This window comes from Gobius niger, assembly GCF_951799975.1.
Source record: "Gobius niger genome assembly, chromosome: 7".
In the NCBI taxonomy this organism is placed as follows: Eukaryota; Metazoa; Chordata; class Actinopteri; order Gobiiformes; family Gobiidae; genus Gobius; species Gobius niger.
Window position 1 is genome coordinate 30,163,903 of NC_136858.1, and position 13,625 is coordinate 30,177,527.

The 13,625-nt window shown below is 43.5% G+C and overlaps 1 protein-coding gene across 1 annotated transcript in view; it reads right to left on the minus strand.

Annotated features, from left to right (window-relative positions):
* Positions 1-6,926, minus strand: part of plpp4 (phospholipid phosphatase 4) — an 87,568-nt gene extending 80,642 nt beyond the window's left edge. The window contains exon 1 of the mRNA XM_079559800.1: positions 6,464-6,926. Within this exon, the coding sequence (XP_079415926.1) occupies positions 6,464-6,549 (86 nt within the window). The 5' untranslated portion in view covers positions 6,550-6,926. The remainder of the gene's footprint in view (positions 1-6,463) is intronic.
* Between the last annotated feature and the right edge of the window lie 6,699 nt (positions 6,927-13,625).

The window sequence follows — 13,625 nt, forward strand, 5'->3', positions numbered from 1 at the left end:
TTACAGCACTAATTAAACAACTCCTACTACTCCTGGAAGGAGGTGTTATATATAATATTAGAATATACATTTTTGCATGCTGTAAAATTATATAGGCATTGTTTCAACTATAGTGATGGGATTTACGGCTCTTTACGCGATCGACAAAAGGCACTTTTTTGACTTAAATCAACTAAAAATACAAAAGGGACTGATGTTTACGCTTTGAAAAATGGAATTGTGAACAAAATCTTGCGCCACAACTAATAAAAAGAGGCTGCAACTGTCCAACAAATCATTTTTAGTGCATTTAGCTTTGACTTTGGTGCAGCAAGCTTTCACTTGTGTCGCCTGCTCCACTGTTTGGTTTGATTCGTGTGTTCGCTTGGGGGGAATTCTGGGTAAAATTGATCCGGTTCGAATTCACCTTAAAGAGACTAGTTATAAGTTGGTCATTTCATCCTCACTACTGCCACCTCAGGTCTTATGTGTAACTGCAGCTTCTATATTAAGCTCGTGCATGACGGCACTTCGGACCTGAAGTAACAACTTTTTGAGTGACAGTGCAGGATTTTAGAGGCAGTTGTGGTGAACAGGTCTGAGCTCATTCTACACGACATGGCTGGAACATGTAGGGGGAGGAAAATACTTGTTTTAACATTGTATAAACTCTGTATAGTCCCTTTAAGGAGTCATTCAAAAGTCAGTCTGAACAAAACAGTCTGAACGCCGACTGTAACAAGTGAATTTCTCCTTTGTGAGATCAATAAAGGTTTATCTTTATCTTATCTTATCTTAAAAGAGCTGTTCGGTCATGAAAGTCGCATCACACATTTTGTTCAAGCCTAAAGACTAAAATTCAAATGCACGTATAGTGAATATAGGTCTCAACATGTCTAGTATCTACAGAAAAATGAAATTGTAAGCATTTAGATAATGTAGTAAATACTGCATTGAGACTATGATTTTACATTGTCACCATCCTCAAAAAGTTTATTGTTCCCTTCTGCAGAGCCCTGTACTACAGTATAATATGTACAGTATATTGTGCATAAAGTAGAGTGCAAAAAGTTTGCACAAGGACACCCATGTGCCCAGTCAATTATTCTCTTACTGACCCTGTGTGGCTCGACCTAGAAAAACTGGACATTAGTTTGTTCTGTATCAAAATGAATTCCTTCTGTGCTGTCCTTGTCTCAAATATTTCCTATCTGGAAAAGCAAATACATAGGTTGCTAATAATGTTATTTCTTGATGCTACTTCATCAACACTCGCGCGGTTCAAAGCGCATTTAATCAATTACAAGGCCGGCGTACTTTCATGACTGAGATTTGAAAGGCTCAGAGGTGCTGTGGCCGGTCCCTATTGATGATGATACTGAGTGAAAGGCATTCATCAGGCACTGGCACTAAAGCAGAGGCTTCAGCAGCTGAGAGCTTTCAGGTGGGCAGACCATCAAACCGAACACTGGCCATGACACCTGGGTGCATTTCCATTTGATCGATATTTAAGATGATGTATAGAAAAATACAAGGTCCTGCGAGAGATCTGTCCAGCATAAGAACTGCCACTTTACCTCTAGCCACTGAGAGGAGAAAGTGAGAGCTGTAGAGACAGGCGGCGTCTTGATAGTAAAACACAAGGTAGAGAGGAAAACGTTGCAACACAATGTCTCCTTGGCAATGATTAATGAGCAAATGCTATTCCGGATGCTACGCTCACGATAGATGGATTTCCTCCCCTCGTTTCTTGTGCAGGTTGTTATGCATAAAGTTAACATAATAACATAATTTTTGCCTCCAACTATAGGCCGTTTGCATCTTCTTCTTCCTCCGATTCTCCTGCCTGAAAATGTTAAACCCTTCTGTCCCTTCCCTTTGCGGCTAAACCATCCCCTTCTGATGACTTCTTGGCGGATCTCCTTGACTTTTCTCTTCTCGTTTCATTGACTCGTTTCGTCTCGTCGACTCTGCTTGCCTGTTTCTTTGTTTGATATCTGGTTCATTTTGGATTTTTCAAACTGCCTCTCTGTTTGATCAAATCATCAATTGTGAGCCCATGTTAGACGACTCCTGTTGAGATATTGGGCTCTCCAAAATAACACAAAATGAATATTTAAAACTTTTCATCAAAAGCCGCCTCCCCGATGTACTCGCTCATGGACCCATCCATCGAAACTCTAACCCGCACAACACTGCTCTTTTGCTGTCATTACTGATTTGAATATTTAATCTCACCAAGTACTTTTTTTTTAACTCCCCCTACAGAGAGCTAAAGGATGGAGCGACCAATTTCCCTCCACCTGATGATAAAATCTCAGGCTGGCTTTGTTTTGTGCAGACATTTTCAGTGGGAAGGTTCATTAACATTGTCTGACACAATGACAAAGGGAGCGGCACCTAACGAACCACCTCGGGCAGTCGAGGCTTTGCAGATGAGCGCGGGGCAAGTGAGTGAGGGGCCCATCAAGAGAATAAAACTCATTAAAGAAGAGTACAATGTGACAAGCCAAAATGGGAAGCCAGTCACGATATCTAGAAAACGATCAGGGTGTTTTCAGAGAATTACACTTGAAAGGAGCAAAAGATACAAAAGGATGAGACGAGACAGATCTAAATAAATCTTTGTTTTTGAGTATAAATAGAAATGAGAGGATTTAATCCAAAGTTATAGTACTATGTTGGTTTAGTACAATGATCGGGCAAAAAAAAAGAAAGAAACAAACTTCTCACTACAGTATTATCATTCTCTCTCAGTGTGCAAATAAAACGTAAAGCAACCTGCTGTGTGAAAATCTTCTCCCTGTTCACCTTATTACAGAAGTGCCACCATGAATTGTGCCTGCCCCTTCACTCCTATTAGTTTACATAGGCCGGAGAAGTCAAGATAATGATCAGTTGCTACATCAATACAAGACGTTTTTAGGCCGCGCAGAGAAACGGTGCAGTGTTGACTTGTCGGTGCAAAAGAACATTGTACATTTTCGCAGCGAACATTTTCCCTCGTTCTCCGCTTAATGAACGGACTCGGCGCTCTATGCAGTGAACTGATCTGTCACTGCATCGAACGGATCGCTTTGTGGACGCAAAACACCTTTCTCCAACTGAACTCACACGAAACTGAGATCATTGTTTTTGGCCCACAGGCACAAAGACTATGGGCCAGATCTTGTGGCGGCGCACGGGGCGGCGCAGGCTCTTGGCGAATTATTTTCCGAGAGGCGGAGCTATATGTGTCATTCGCCTCCGCCACCTGTGAGGGGGCGTCACAAGAGGAGGTGACTGCACTGATGGAAACACGGCTGACATTCACTTCCTCGTTTACATTGCGCTGTCTTGCGTTCTTTCTTAAGCCTTAGGCTCTCACAGGACAAACTAAAAACTTTATTTACCCCATCGTGAGCTAAACGATGTTCACGTCTCGAGAGAAAAAGAGCTACAGCGTCCGCTGTGGAGCGGATCGGCCCGCGCTTGGCGTGAACGCGCAGCAAAACAAAAGCACATGTTCACCCCCACTCCCACACAACCACTCTCCTGGACGCGGAGTCGATCTGGTTGGAGGAAAATGTGTGTGTCTCAACCCACTTAAATGCGCCAAGTCTGGAGTGGCAAGATCACAAAGTGCGCTCCTACTGAGCGCAAAATGTCACGCTATCGTCTCCGTTTTGATGCACAAGATCGGGCCCCAAGTGTTTTCAGTCACCTCTCTCTCAAACCAAAAAATCAGGTTCGAAATCTAGGAGGGATCATGGACTCAGACCTGAACTTAAACAGCCACATCAAAGCAATAACATCAGCAGCTTTTCACCATCTGAGAAACATTGCTAAGATCAGAGGAATAGTGTAAAAAAAAACAGAGACTTATCCATGTTTTTGTCTCCAGCAGGTTTGACTACTGTAATGGCTACTCACTGTTAGACAACTGCAGTACATCCAGAACGCTGCTGCTCGAGTCCTGACAAGAACCAGGAAATAAGACCATGTTAGTCCAGTGCTCCGGTCTCTGCACTGGCTTCCGGCCCTGGGTCTCTATAGCCTGTCCGTCCATGGGAGTGGATCTCTCCTTCTGTGGTTCTCCCCAAGGTTTCTCTTTTCTCCTGCCGGGTTTTTGAGTTTTTCCTTGCCGTGCTGGAGAGTCTATGGATGGGGGACACCCACGCCGCTCATCGCTACCTCCTATTGGACATTATATTTGCCTGGATTCACCTGAACTTTTAATTGGCATATTTATTGCTCTGTTTTATTGCCTTAATGTTTGGTGCAGCCCTGTGAGGCGACTTCTGTTGTGATATTGGGCTATACAAAACCATTAAACTTGAAACTTGAAACTTCCTGTCACTCAGAGAATAGAATCTGGTTTAGCACCAAAGTACATCTCTGACATGTTACAGCCGTATGAACCATCTCGGACCCTGAGAACTTCAGGGAGGGGTCTCCTGGTGGTTCCCAGAGTCAGAACTAAACACGGTGAGTCTGCGTTTCAGTTTCATCCATCTATAATCTGGAACAGTCTTCACGAGGATGTGCGACAGGCCCTGACAGACTCTGACAATGTTCAAATCCAGGCTGAAAACTTGTCTTTTTGCCCATGCATATGACAACTGAAAGTATCTTATCTGCACTCTTGCCTTTCACTGTAATTGATTAATTGTATGTTGATGTTTTATTGATTTGATCTGTTTTCTTGTAACTTTATGCAACTGTGTAGCACTTTGAATTGCCTTGTGTATGAATTGTGCTCTACAAATAAACTTGCCTTGCCTCTACCGGAAGTGTCAATGCAATGGAAGCGCCAATGGGAAAAAGAGGCAAAAGTGGGCGGGGCGGAATAAGCTGAATGTATCATGATAGCCAGTCATTATCAATAATTATGTGGCACATATACCTCCATATTGACACTTTCATGCCACAAAGTCCAATCTGATAAAGAAGTCCTCCTCATACTTTTCACACCTCCTAACAAATATCACGAGATCCAAACCAGGTCTACACCAGGGCAAATCCAAGTTTAAAATAAGTCTAAGCCATGTGTAAAATGGTTTTAATGAAAGACTAACAAGGAGTCTAGAGAATGCTGAGCACCACCTGAAGCAGTCCCCGTCCCAGTGGTCATGCCACAGCGTTTGGGCGGAAAAACATTTTAGTGCTACTTTAAATTTCACATGATTTCCAATACATTTTCCCCAGAGTTTCTTCTTGAAGCGACCTCTCTTTGATTTTAATGAGGGCTGAAGTGCCCCGTAGGCCATTGCAGCAGAGTGGGCACTGCAGATACCCCTCAAATAAAAACACCAAGCCCGCACCATCTAGCACTGTCTCAACCATCAAGAGGCAGACAGTCCCAGGGCGAGACGTGAAAGGTGAGTCATTTCACAAAGCAAGACCTGGGGGGGGGGGCACTGAGCAGAAAATCCATAAATGACACAACACTGACGCAAACCAGGCTTATCTCCTCCAACACAAGACAAACAATAAATAATTCACCCTCCTTTGTGTGGAGCCCAACCTGCTTACGAAGCGCCCGTGGATTCCCTGGGCCACACTTAATCACTTACAATCACGGCTCGTTTAAGAGGGGGGGGGGGGGGGGGTATTCCCAGTGCAGCCGAAGTACCTCGATCCGCAGGGTTGTTAGGAGTGTGAATGGTGTCTGGATCTCTGAATCAGCAACCTGTTAGCACGCCGCTCTCCGTGGTGCTGAACTGTACAGAGGCAGTGTGTGGTTTGTTCCTCATCAAACAGTCACAATGTCCCTCGATGGTGCGCAAAGTCAATTTAAGGAACGCGTCGTATTTCTTGCTACTGGTTTCCTTGAAATTTAGTAGACCTATAATAATGCCTACAACCTGCACTCAAAGGAGGAGGAGAAAAACTTACAAGAAGGGGATTATCTTTCTGCAGTGTCCATCAACTTGTGAACATTGAAGTCTACATAACACAGTATCAGATTTAGATTTAAGTCTATGTTTCTAAACCTAATGTCTAAGGTCAAGAGGATACGTTTCTGAATGGACACACGAATGAGTAAATTCTGACAATGCTACTTTTGTTGAATGACTATTTTCTTTGCACTGCTACTTTAAACAACTGGATGTAACCTGCTTACAAAGTGTGAGCGTGCGTTTACTATGCATAAGGGGGGGGGTATTCCCGTAGACGGAGCCAAAAGTACTTCAGATCTGCAGTGCAAGATGCTGTAAACGGAGTCGGATCGTGCAACCTGTAGCGCCGCGCTGTCCGTGGTGCTGAACCGCGTCCACTGGAGCGTAACCTGTTAACGCGGCGCTGTCCATAGGAGCAGAACTATCCGCAACCTGTTCGCCCAGCACCACTCGGCGGCAAAGGAGTAACAGGCAAACCCTCCCCCTCGGTACAGTTACTACAAGTACACATGACTGGATAAATTCGCCGATGAAATAATGAAAGATTTTTTTAGAAATGCTACACAAATAGAAGAAATTGTAAAGTTAAAGGCTTGACTTACACGAAAACTCCGAAGAGCAGAACTCGGATGCCGATCTCCAAAGCCAGCTGCCGCACGTTTTTCCTGCGATCCGGTGGCGAGTTCATGGTTCCCAGGTAATCCGTGATACCGCTTTGTTTCTAATCTCTTCAGACTGTTCACTTTGTAATCCAGTGCAGCAGCGGGGAAGCGAGGGGGGAGTCCTATCTTCATTCACACAATCCGCGCGCCTCCATCGCGTCTCTGGGTGCACCTGAAGCGTCTTATCGTCTCCCCCGGTCGGCTCCCTTCTCTCTCCCCTCAGCCTGATCCGATCCCCCCGGGCGGGTTTCTTTGCTTTATTACAACTCTATCAGCCGCTGCTCTGCCCCCTGGAAGTCTCCTTCATCGACTCGACCGATGTCTTTCATTGGAGTCGGTCAAATGGAATAGAGGAAAGTAACAAAAACATGCGAGGTCTTGAGCAGCGGGAGAAAAGTGCGAAGGAAAGAGCAAAGTAAAAGCAAAGACTTTGAGCTCCAGCGCGCGCTTATGAAGCCCTCTCTCTCCGCCCCCTCCCTCTCTCTGGGCTTTCACTTTGTCTTGTCACGTGACGCACGAGCGAAGAAAACATTAGAAATACATATATAGTGCCTCTCGAAAGTATTCATAAACCTTGAACCTTTGCACATTTTGTCATGTTTACAACCTTAAACATAAACTTTTTATTTAGATTTTTTTACTGAACGTTCACACACAAGTAACCGACAACTGTGAAGTGAAAGCTAAATGATACATGATTCTGTTATTTTTCAAAAAATAGAAAACCGAAAAGTGGGGCGTGCATAAGTATTCATACAGCATGAATGAATACTTTGTGGGACCCCCTTTTGCTGCAATAACAGCAGAAAGTCTTTTGGGGTTTGACTCTACAAGATTTGCACATTTAGAGACTGACATTTTAGCCCATTCCTCTTTACAAAACAACTCAAGCTCTGTCACATTAGAAGGAGAGCGTTTGTGAACAGCAGTTTTCAGATTATTCCACAGATTTTCAATAGGATTTAGGTCAGGACTTTGACTGGGCCATTCTAACACATTAATATGTTTTTATTGAACCATTCCATTGTAGATTTATCTTTGTATTTAGGGTCATTGTCCTGCTGGAAGTTGAATCTCCGCCCCAGCCTCAGTTCTCTTGCTGACTCCAGCAGCTTTTCTTCCAAAATGTCCCTGTATTTGGCTCCATCCATCTTCACAACTATTCTTACAATCTCCCCAGTCCCCACTGAGGAAAAGCTGCCCCACAGCATGATTCCCCCCCCCCCCCCCCCCCCGTATATTTGACACTGGGGATGGTGCACTCAGGACGATGAGCAGTGTTAGGTTTGCTCCATACATAACGTTTTGCATCTGGGCCAAAAAGTTCAATTTTTGTCTCATCTGACCAAAGCTCCTTCTTCCACATGGAGCTGTGTCCTCCATATAACTTCTAGCAAACTTCAAACGGGATTTCTTATGGCCTCCTTTCAATAATGGCCTTCTTCTTCCACTCGTCGATGAAGGCCAGATTTGTGTAGATACGACTTATAGTTGTCCCATGCACAGATTCCCCCAGCTCAGCGGCAGGACTTCACAGCTCCTCCAGAGTTATCTTGGGGCACTTGGTTGTATTTCTTACCAGTGTCCTCCTTGTTCAGTTTGTTAGTTTACGTGAACAGCCGTGTCCTGGTAAGTTGGCAGTGGTGCTATACTCTTTCCATTTCTGAATGATGGATTGAACAATGCTCCGGGAGATGTTTAAATCTTGGGAAATCTTTGTATAACTTAATGCTGCTTTAAACTTCTACAGAACTTTATCCCTGACCTCTCTGGTGCTCCTTGGCCTTCATGATGTTGTTTAGTGACCAATACACTCCGACCACAGCTCTGAGGGCCTAAAAGAACAGCTGAAATTATACTGAGAGTAGATTACACACATGTGGCCTCTATTTAACCGTTAGGCCAAGGTGTGAACATTCTGGAGTCATTAGGAATGTTATGAAGGCAATTTCGCTCACAAGAACCACAACCTCAGGTATGATGTATGAAAAGATGTTTATTTTAGAACGTTGGCGTTGTCGTTTTGGGGCTTCAGATAGGGAAGCTCACGGGCTCTCATCCCCTATCTGTAGAAATAGCAGAAAAAGTATTAGTAGAAGGGAGGGAGGGTGGGGCCGGAAACTCCGAACGAGAGGACGAGGTTAGTAGTCGGGGGGCTTAAATAGGCCGGCGGGCGGAAGAGGCGTATTGGAGGTGTGGTCCGGCTCTCGAACCTAGATAAATATAAATACTTATCTCCATTTAATGCACTCAGAAAATGCTGTATGAATACTTATGCAAGCCCCACTTTTCACTTTTCTATTTTTTGAAAAATAACAGAATCATGTATCATTTTGCTTTCACTTCACAGTTGTCTGGTACTTGTGTGTGAACGTTCAGTAAAAAAATCAAAATAAAATCTTTATGTTTAGGGTTGTAAACATGACAAAATGTGCAAATGTTCAAGGTGTATGAATACTTTCGAGAGGCACTGTACTGGAGCCTATAGGCAAGTCAAGGCAAGTTTATTTGTAGAGCACAATTCATACACAAGAAAGCAGATCAAATATTACATAAAAATTAATCAATTACAGTAAAAGAGTGCAGATAAAATACTTTCTGTTGTCATATGCTCGGGTAAAAAGAACTGTTTTCAGCCTGGATTTGAACATTGTCAGAGTTGAGGCCTACTTCATTGTTCTACTAAATGTACTTTCTACTTTAAAAGTGTAAGTTGGGTGACCTGGTGTCGAGGACCGTCACCATGCCTAATATGTTAAGCCGCATGGTTAAACTGACTTTGCCGTTTTCTTTGATGTAGTGCAACAACCATAAGCCTGTAAATCATTTCAATTCATGTAATGCGCTAAATGTCAGCGCTGAGCCATGCTTGAGCTGAGTTTGTTCCGCATTGTCACGACTAAATTGAAATTGCACTGTTGTATGTGTGTCATACAAGCGCTGCCTCGAGGCTCCTATATTAACTTCTGCACAAGACTATTTTATTACATGTGCCTGTCACAACAAGTGAATCATCTTCTTCAGACGCTACTCCAAACCACAAGTTATTGCATTATTTCCACTGAACTTTGACAGAAGACATGCCGGTCTTATTAGGGTCAGACTGGAGTGTCTCTCTCGTTACTGCAGATGTTGGGGGGGGAAAAGGCACATGTCATATTTGAGTTGAGACATGTGTCTTCATCAGAGGTACCCGGGCTCACACACCTGCCCCCGCGTTGATACGTCCCAGGGCTGAGATGGCTGTGTGGAGTAGCTTATTAAGTTCTCTCCTGTCAGCTGTGAGAGGCGCCTCCTCAGCACTCAGGTCTATAAAGGACGGTCCGAAGAGACATGTCTGACGCTGGGTTTTCATTGCGAAGTATATGTCCTCAGTCCATTTGTGCTGATCTGAACAGCAAAGCACCAAAGGCACATCTGATGAAGAGGCTGAAAAGTTTGGCCTCAATAAACTTTTCAGCGTACACCTCAAACACACAAGGTTTAGTTATGGGACTTGGATTTTTAAGTTAATAAATTAAACTGGGAGGAGGATGCCCCAGTGACGATGTAGGACACACTGCTCAGAATCCTCCTGGAAGAGAAGGAGGAAGTGGGAAGACTGGACATCTCTGCTCAGACTGATGCCTCTGTGACCCGGCACTGGCTAAAGCAAAAGAAGATGGCATTGAATGGAAATACTTGAAGATTATGGAATATTGTCTCACAGCAAGAAGGTTTAATTCCCGGACCATGTGTGCCTTTCTAGATGGAGTTTGCATGTTTCTCTCCCCATATCTGGATGGGTTTCTTCCTTGTGCTCTGGGTTGACCCCATCAAGCATTAATCCTATATCCAGGTGATTCAGACCATCAGCCTGGCTCGACATTTGGAGATGGGTCCCCGGGGGCTGCACTGAGGTCGGCCACTGCTCCATATGTTTCGCCCCAGCGGCATCGAATGCAGAGGACACATTTCTCAACAGAGACAATGAAGTACACCTTTACCTTACTTATTACCCAAGCTCTGATTAGTAATGCTACTCTAAAAACAAAACCTTTCAAGGAATTAATTAGACGCTTTGAAAACTGTCTCTTTAGAGTTTGATTAAACTTGCTTGTTCTGTTGCTCGTGACTTGTGGAGTTACTTGCCTGAGGCTGTATGATGAGAGTATTTGGCAGCCATAACCTCGCTGGCTCACTGCACAACGCCAACACAAACTCATCCCTACAAGGTCAAATATATGAGCAGAAAAATTCGTTAGCAGCCGGCTTTCACAGAAGGGCAAGACATTCTCTCCTGAAGGTCTCCGTTTCAACAGTCATCTGAGTGGCACAAAGCATATGTGGACAAAAAAAGTTTAATTAACACAACATCAGTATCACACAAACCTCTGCTGAGGCAGAGGTAGGAACTCATGAAGCACTTTGAACACTTCCACCTACAGAGATTAGACACTGGATGAGATCAATTTTTGTGTTTTCAGATAAATAGTTTTCAAGCGGCTCAAACATTGAATACAAACTGTAGATTGTTAAAACTTCGTAACGTTCATTGTGTCTACTTGTGTTCTAGTATCATTTTTTAGGTTCGACACTAAGGTTAGAGATGTTAAAGATCTTTTACCTTTACATGTTTCAGCCGCCATCTGCAGGCCGTCATCAGAAGTATCACCGGTGTGCGGTGACATGTCACTTATCAGCTGTTCTTACTTCCGAGGCGTGACCAGTCTGACGGTCCCAACAGGTCCGACAGACTGGTCACGCCCCCTGCCGCCCGGTGGATTCAGGGCGACAGGGGGCGTAATCATTGGAGGAGGGTGTCCCAGGTGTGGGACAGGAGAAACGCTCCTTCGTCACGGTAGATGGTGTTGGTGCTCCGTTTCCTGATTTCTATGGCTTCTTTTATCCAGCGTTTGAATTTATTTGTTTCCGATCCAATGACCCGAGCCTCGTCCCTGTCCATGATGTGGTTGTTTCTTTTGCAGTGGTCCGAAATAGCCGATTTTAAATTCTCCTGTTCTGCCTTTTCTTTTTTTTGTTCGTGTGAGACGTCCCCTTGTTTCTTTTTCGCATTCTGTTTGGTGTTCCTTTGTTCTTATGTGGAAAGGTCGTCCTGTTTCTCCTATGTATGATTTGTTGCATGATTTGCATGGTATCTCGTAAATGGCGTTGCATTTTTCCCCCCATGTTATTTTATCTTTAGGATGTACCAGAAGCTGCCTCAGTTTGGTGTGTGGTTTTATAACTGTGTTTATGTTGTGTTTTTTCATTGCTCTCTGGATGGGTTCTGTTATTCCTCTAACATATGGCAAAGTGACTATGCTGTAGATTGTTAAAGCAAAAACTTTTAGGCTTTGCTAGAATGGCAACTATCTTTTTTCCCTGATTTGACATATTATATCACTTCACTGTTGGAAATGAGCACAGAATGTGACATATGTAAGAAAAGGAAAACTATAGAGCCATAGACAAGTCAGAGTTCTGTCCTTGTTATGGAAGCCTCCCCATTATTGTTTTTTTTACCAAACTCAGGAAATGACTTATCAAGGCAGGTGCCAAACAAAAAGTGCAAGGAAGGAAATAGAATAAGCTTTCTGTGGGTTTGTTGCACCCGATTTACCATTGGAAAATTACTGCTGCTGTTACTCATTTTGCACAAGTTGACGCTTGGTAAATGGACGTCCTTAAACTTTTAACATGTAACTGTTTCAACCAATCGGCAAATCAATCAATCAAAGTTTATTTATATAACCCTTTACAACAACAGCAAGAAGAGACAATTCAAAAACACAAAATCATTGCATCCAAGACATAATTCTGGGCATTCTAGGTGTTGAAAGTCACTTTGAAAAGATGAGTCTTTAATCTGGACTGAAAAAGAGACAGATCTGTGAGAACTCGTAGACTGATGGGCAGAGTGTTCCACAGTTTAGGTGCAGCAACAGCAAAGGAACGAAAGCACTAGTGTTTATACAAGTCCAGCACCATTTGATCTGAGGCTACGTATGGTCAACATCTCAGTTAAATATAACGGAGCGAGATCATAAAACAAACGTTAAAATCAATCCCAAAATGGACGTCAAATTCTCACTTCGCTGGTGTCAAACTTACCATTATCTCATCTAACTGAGTAATAATAAGAACAATCTGAAAACCTGTTGGATGCACATTAAGGTGAAACATTTTACTACTTGCTAGCGGAGTACGGTCTGCTTGAGCATATGTTTTGATTAGCAGAATATATAAAAGTGTAATTTTGGATTGCTATTGAGATTTAGACCTTGTTGAATATCTTACTGACTTCACATTACACTAATACACCACTCGTCTTGATTTTGAGTCATCATTCCTCTTTTTAGTTTATTTCATTCACTTGATATTGTGCTTTGTCTCCTCTCTTATGCCTGGATATTGTAGATATGTGGAGCGGTGCATGACGGGGGCATTGTGGGTAGGTTTTCCTGACGACAACACTGCCACCGGAGGTTTTCAGGTCGAGAGGTGGAACTAATCCATCTATAGAGGCATTTGGCTAAACACTGGAGCTGACACATGATATTACACCACAGAGAGGCAGAGGAGGGCAGGCTCTGGATACAGTCCCTGGAGCATCCAATAATGCAGCTGCGAATCTGTCTCCTCTGGGCTGACAGACAGACTGTGATAAAGGAGCAGCACCGTGCACCTGTGGGCCACAAACCGCACTTTATAGACGAGCATGAATATTTGATGCTCACTAAAACTGGCTTTGCTGCAGTGGCTGCTCTTGAGTGGAAAAGGTAGTAGCTACTCAAGAGATGGACTACAGTGAAGTTCTTATTCACTATACAGTATCTACAAATACAGGAAGACTGTGCCGTTCAATGACATTTATCAAAATCACAGTGTTAACCCTTTAGAGGGCAAATGACTATTTTTGGTCATTTCTGCAAGCTTTACATGTGGCCTTCCTGTAGCACATCAGTAAGGTAAAGAAGCATGTAGTCCTCATTCAGCCAATCAGAAGAGATCACCTTGCATCACAGATCTCACTACAGTGGTATTTGACCAATCAGCAGAGACCGGTCGTGCTCTCAACTTCCTGTTTTCTCTGAAGTCTGAAAAAGACCCAAGTCTGGCT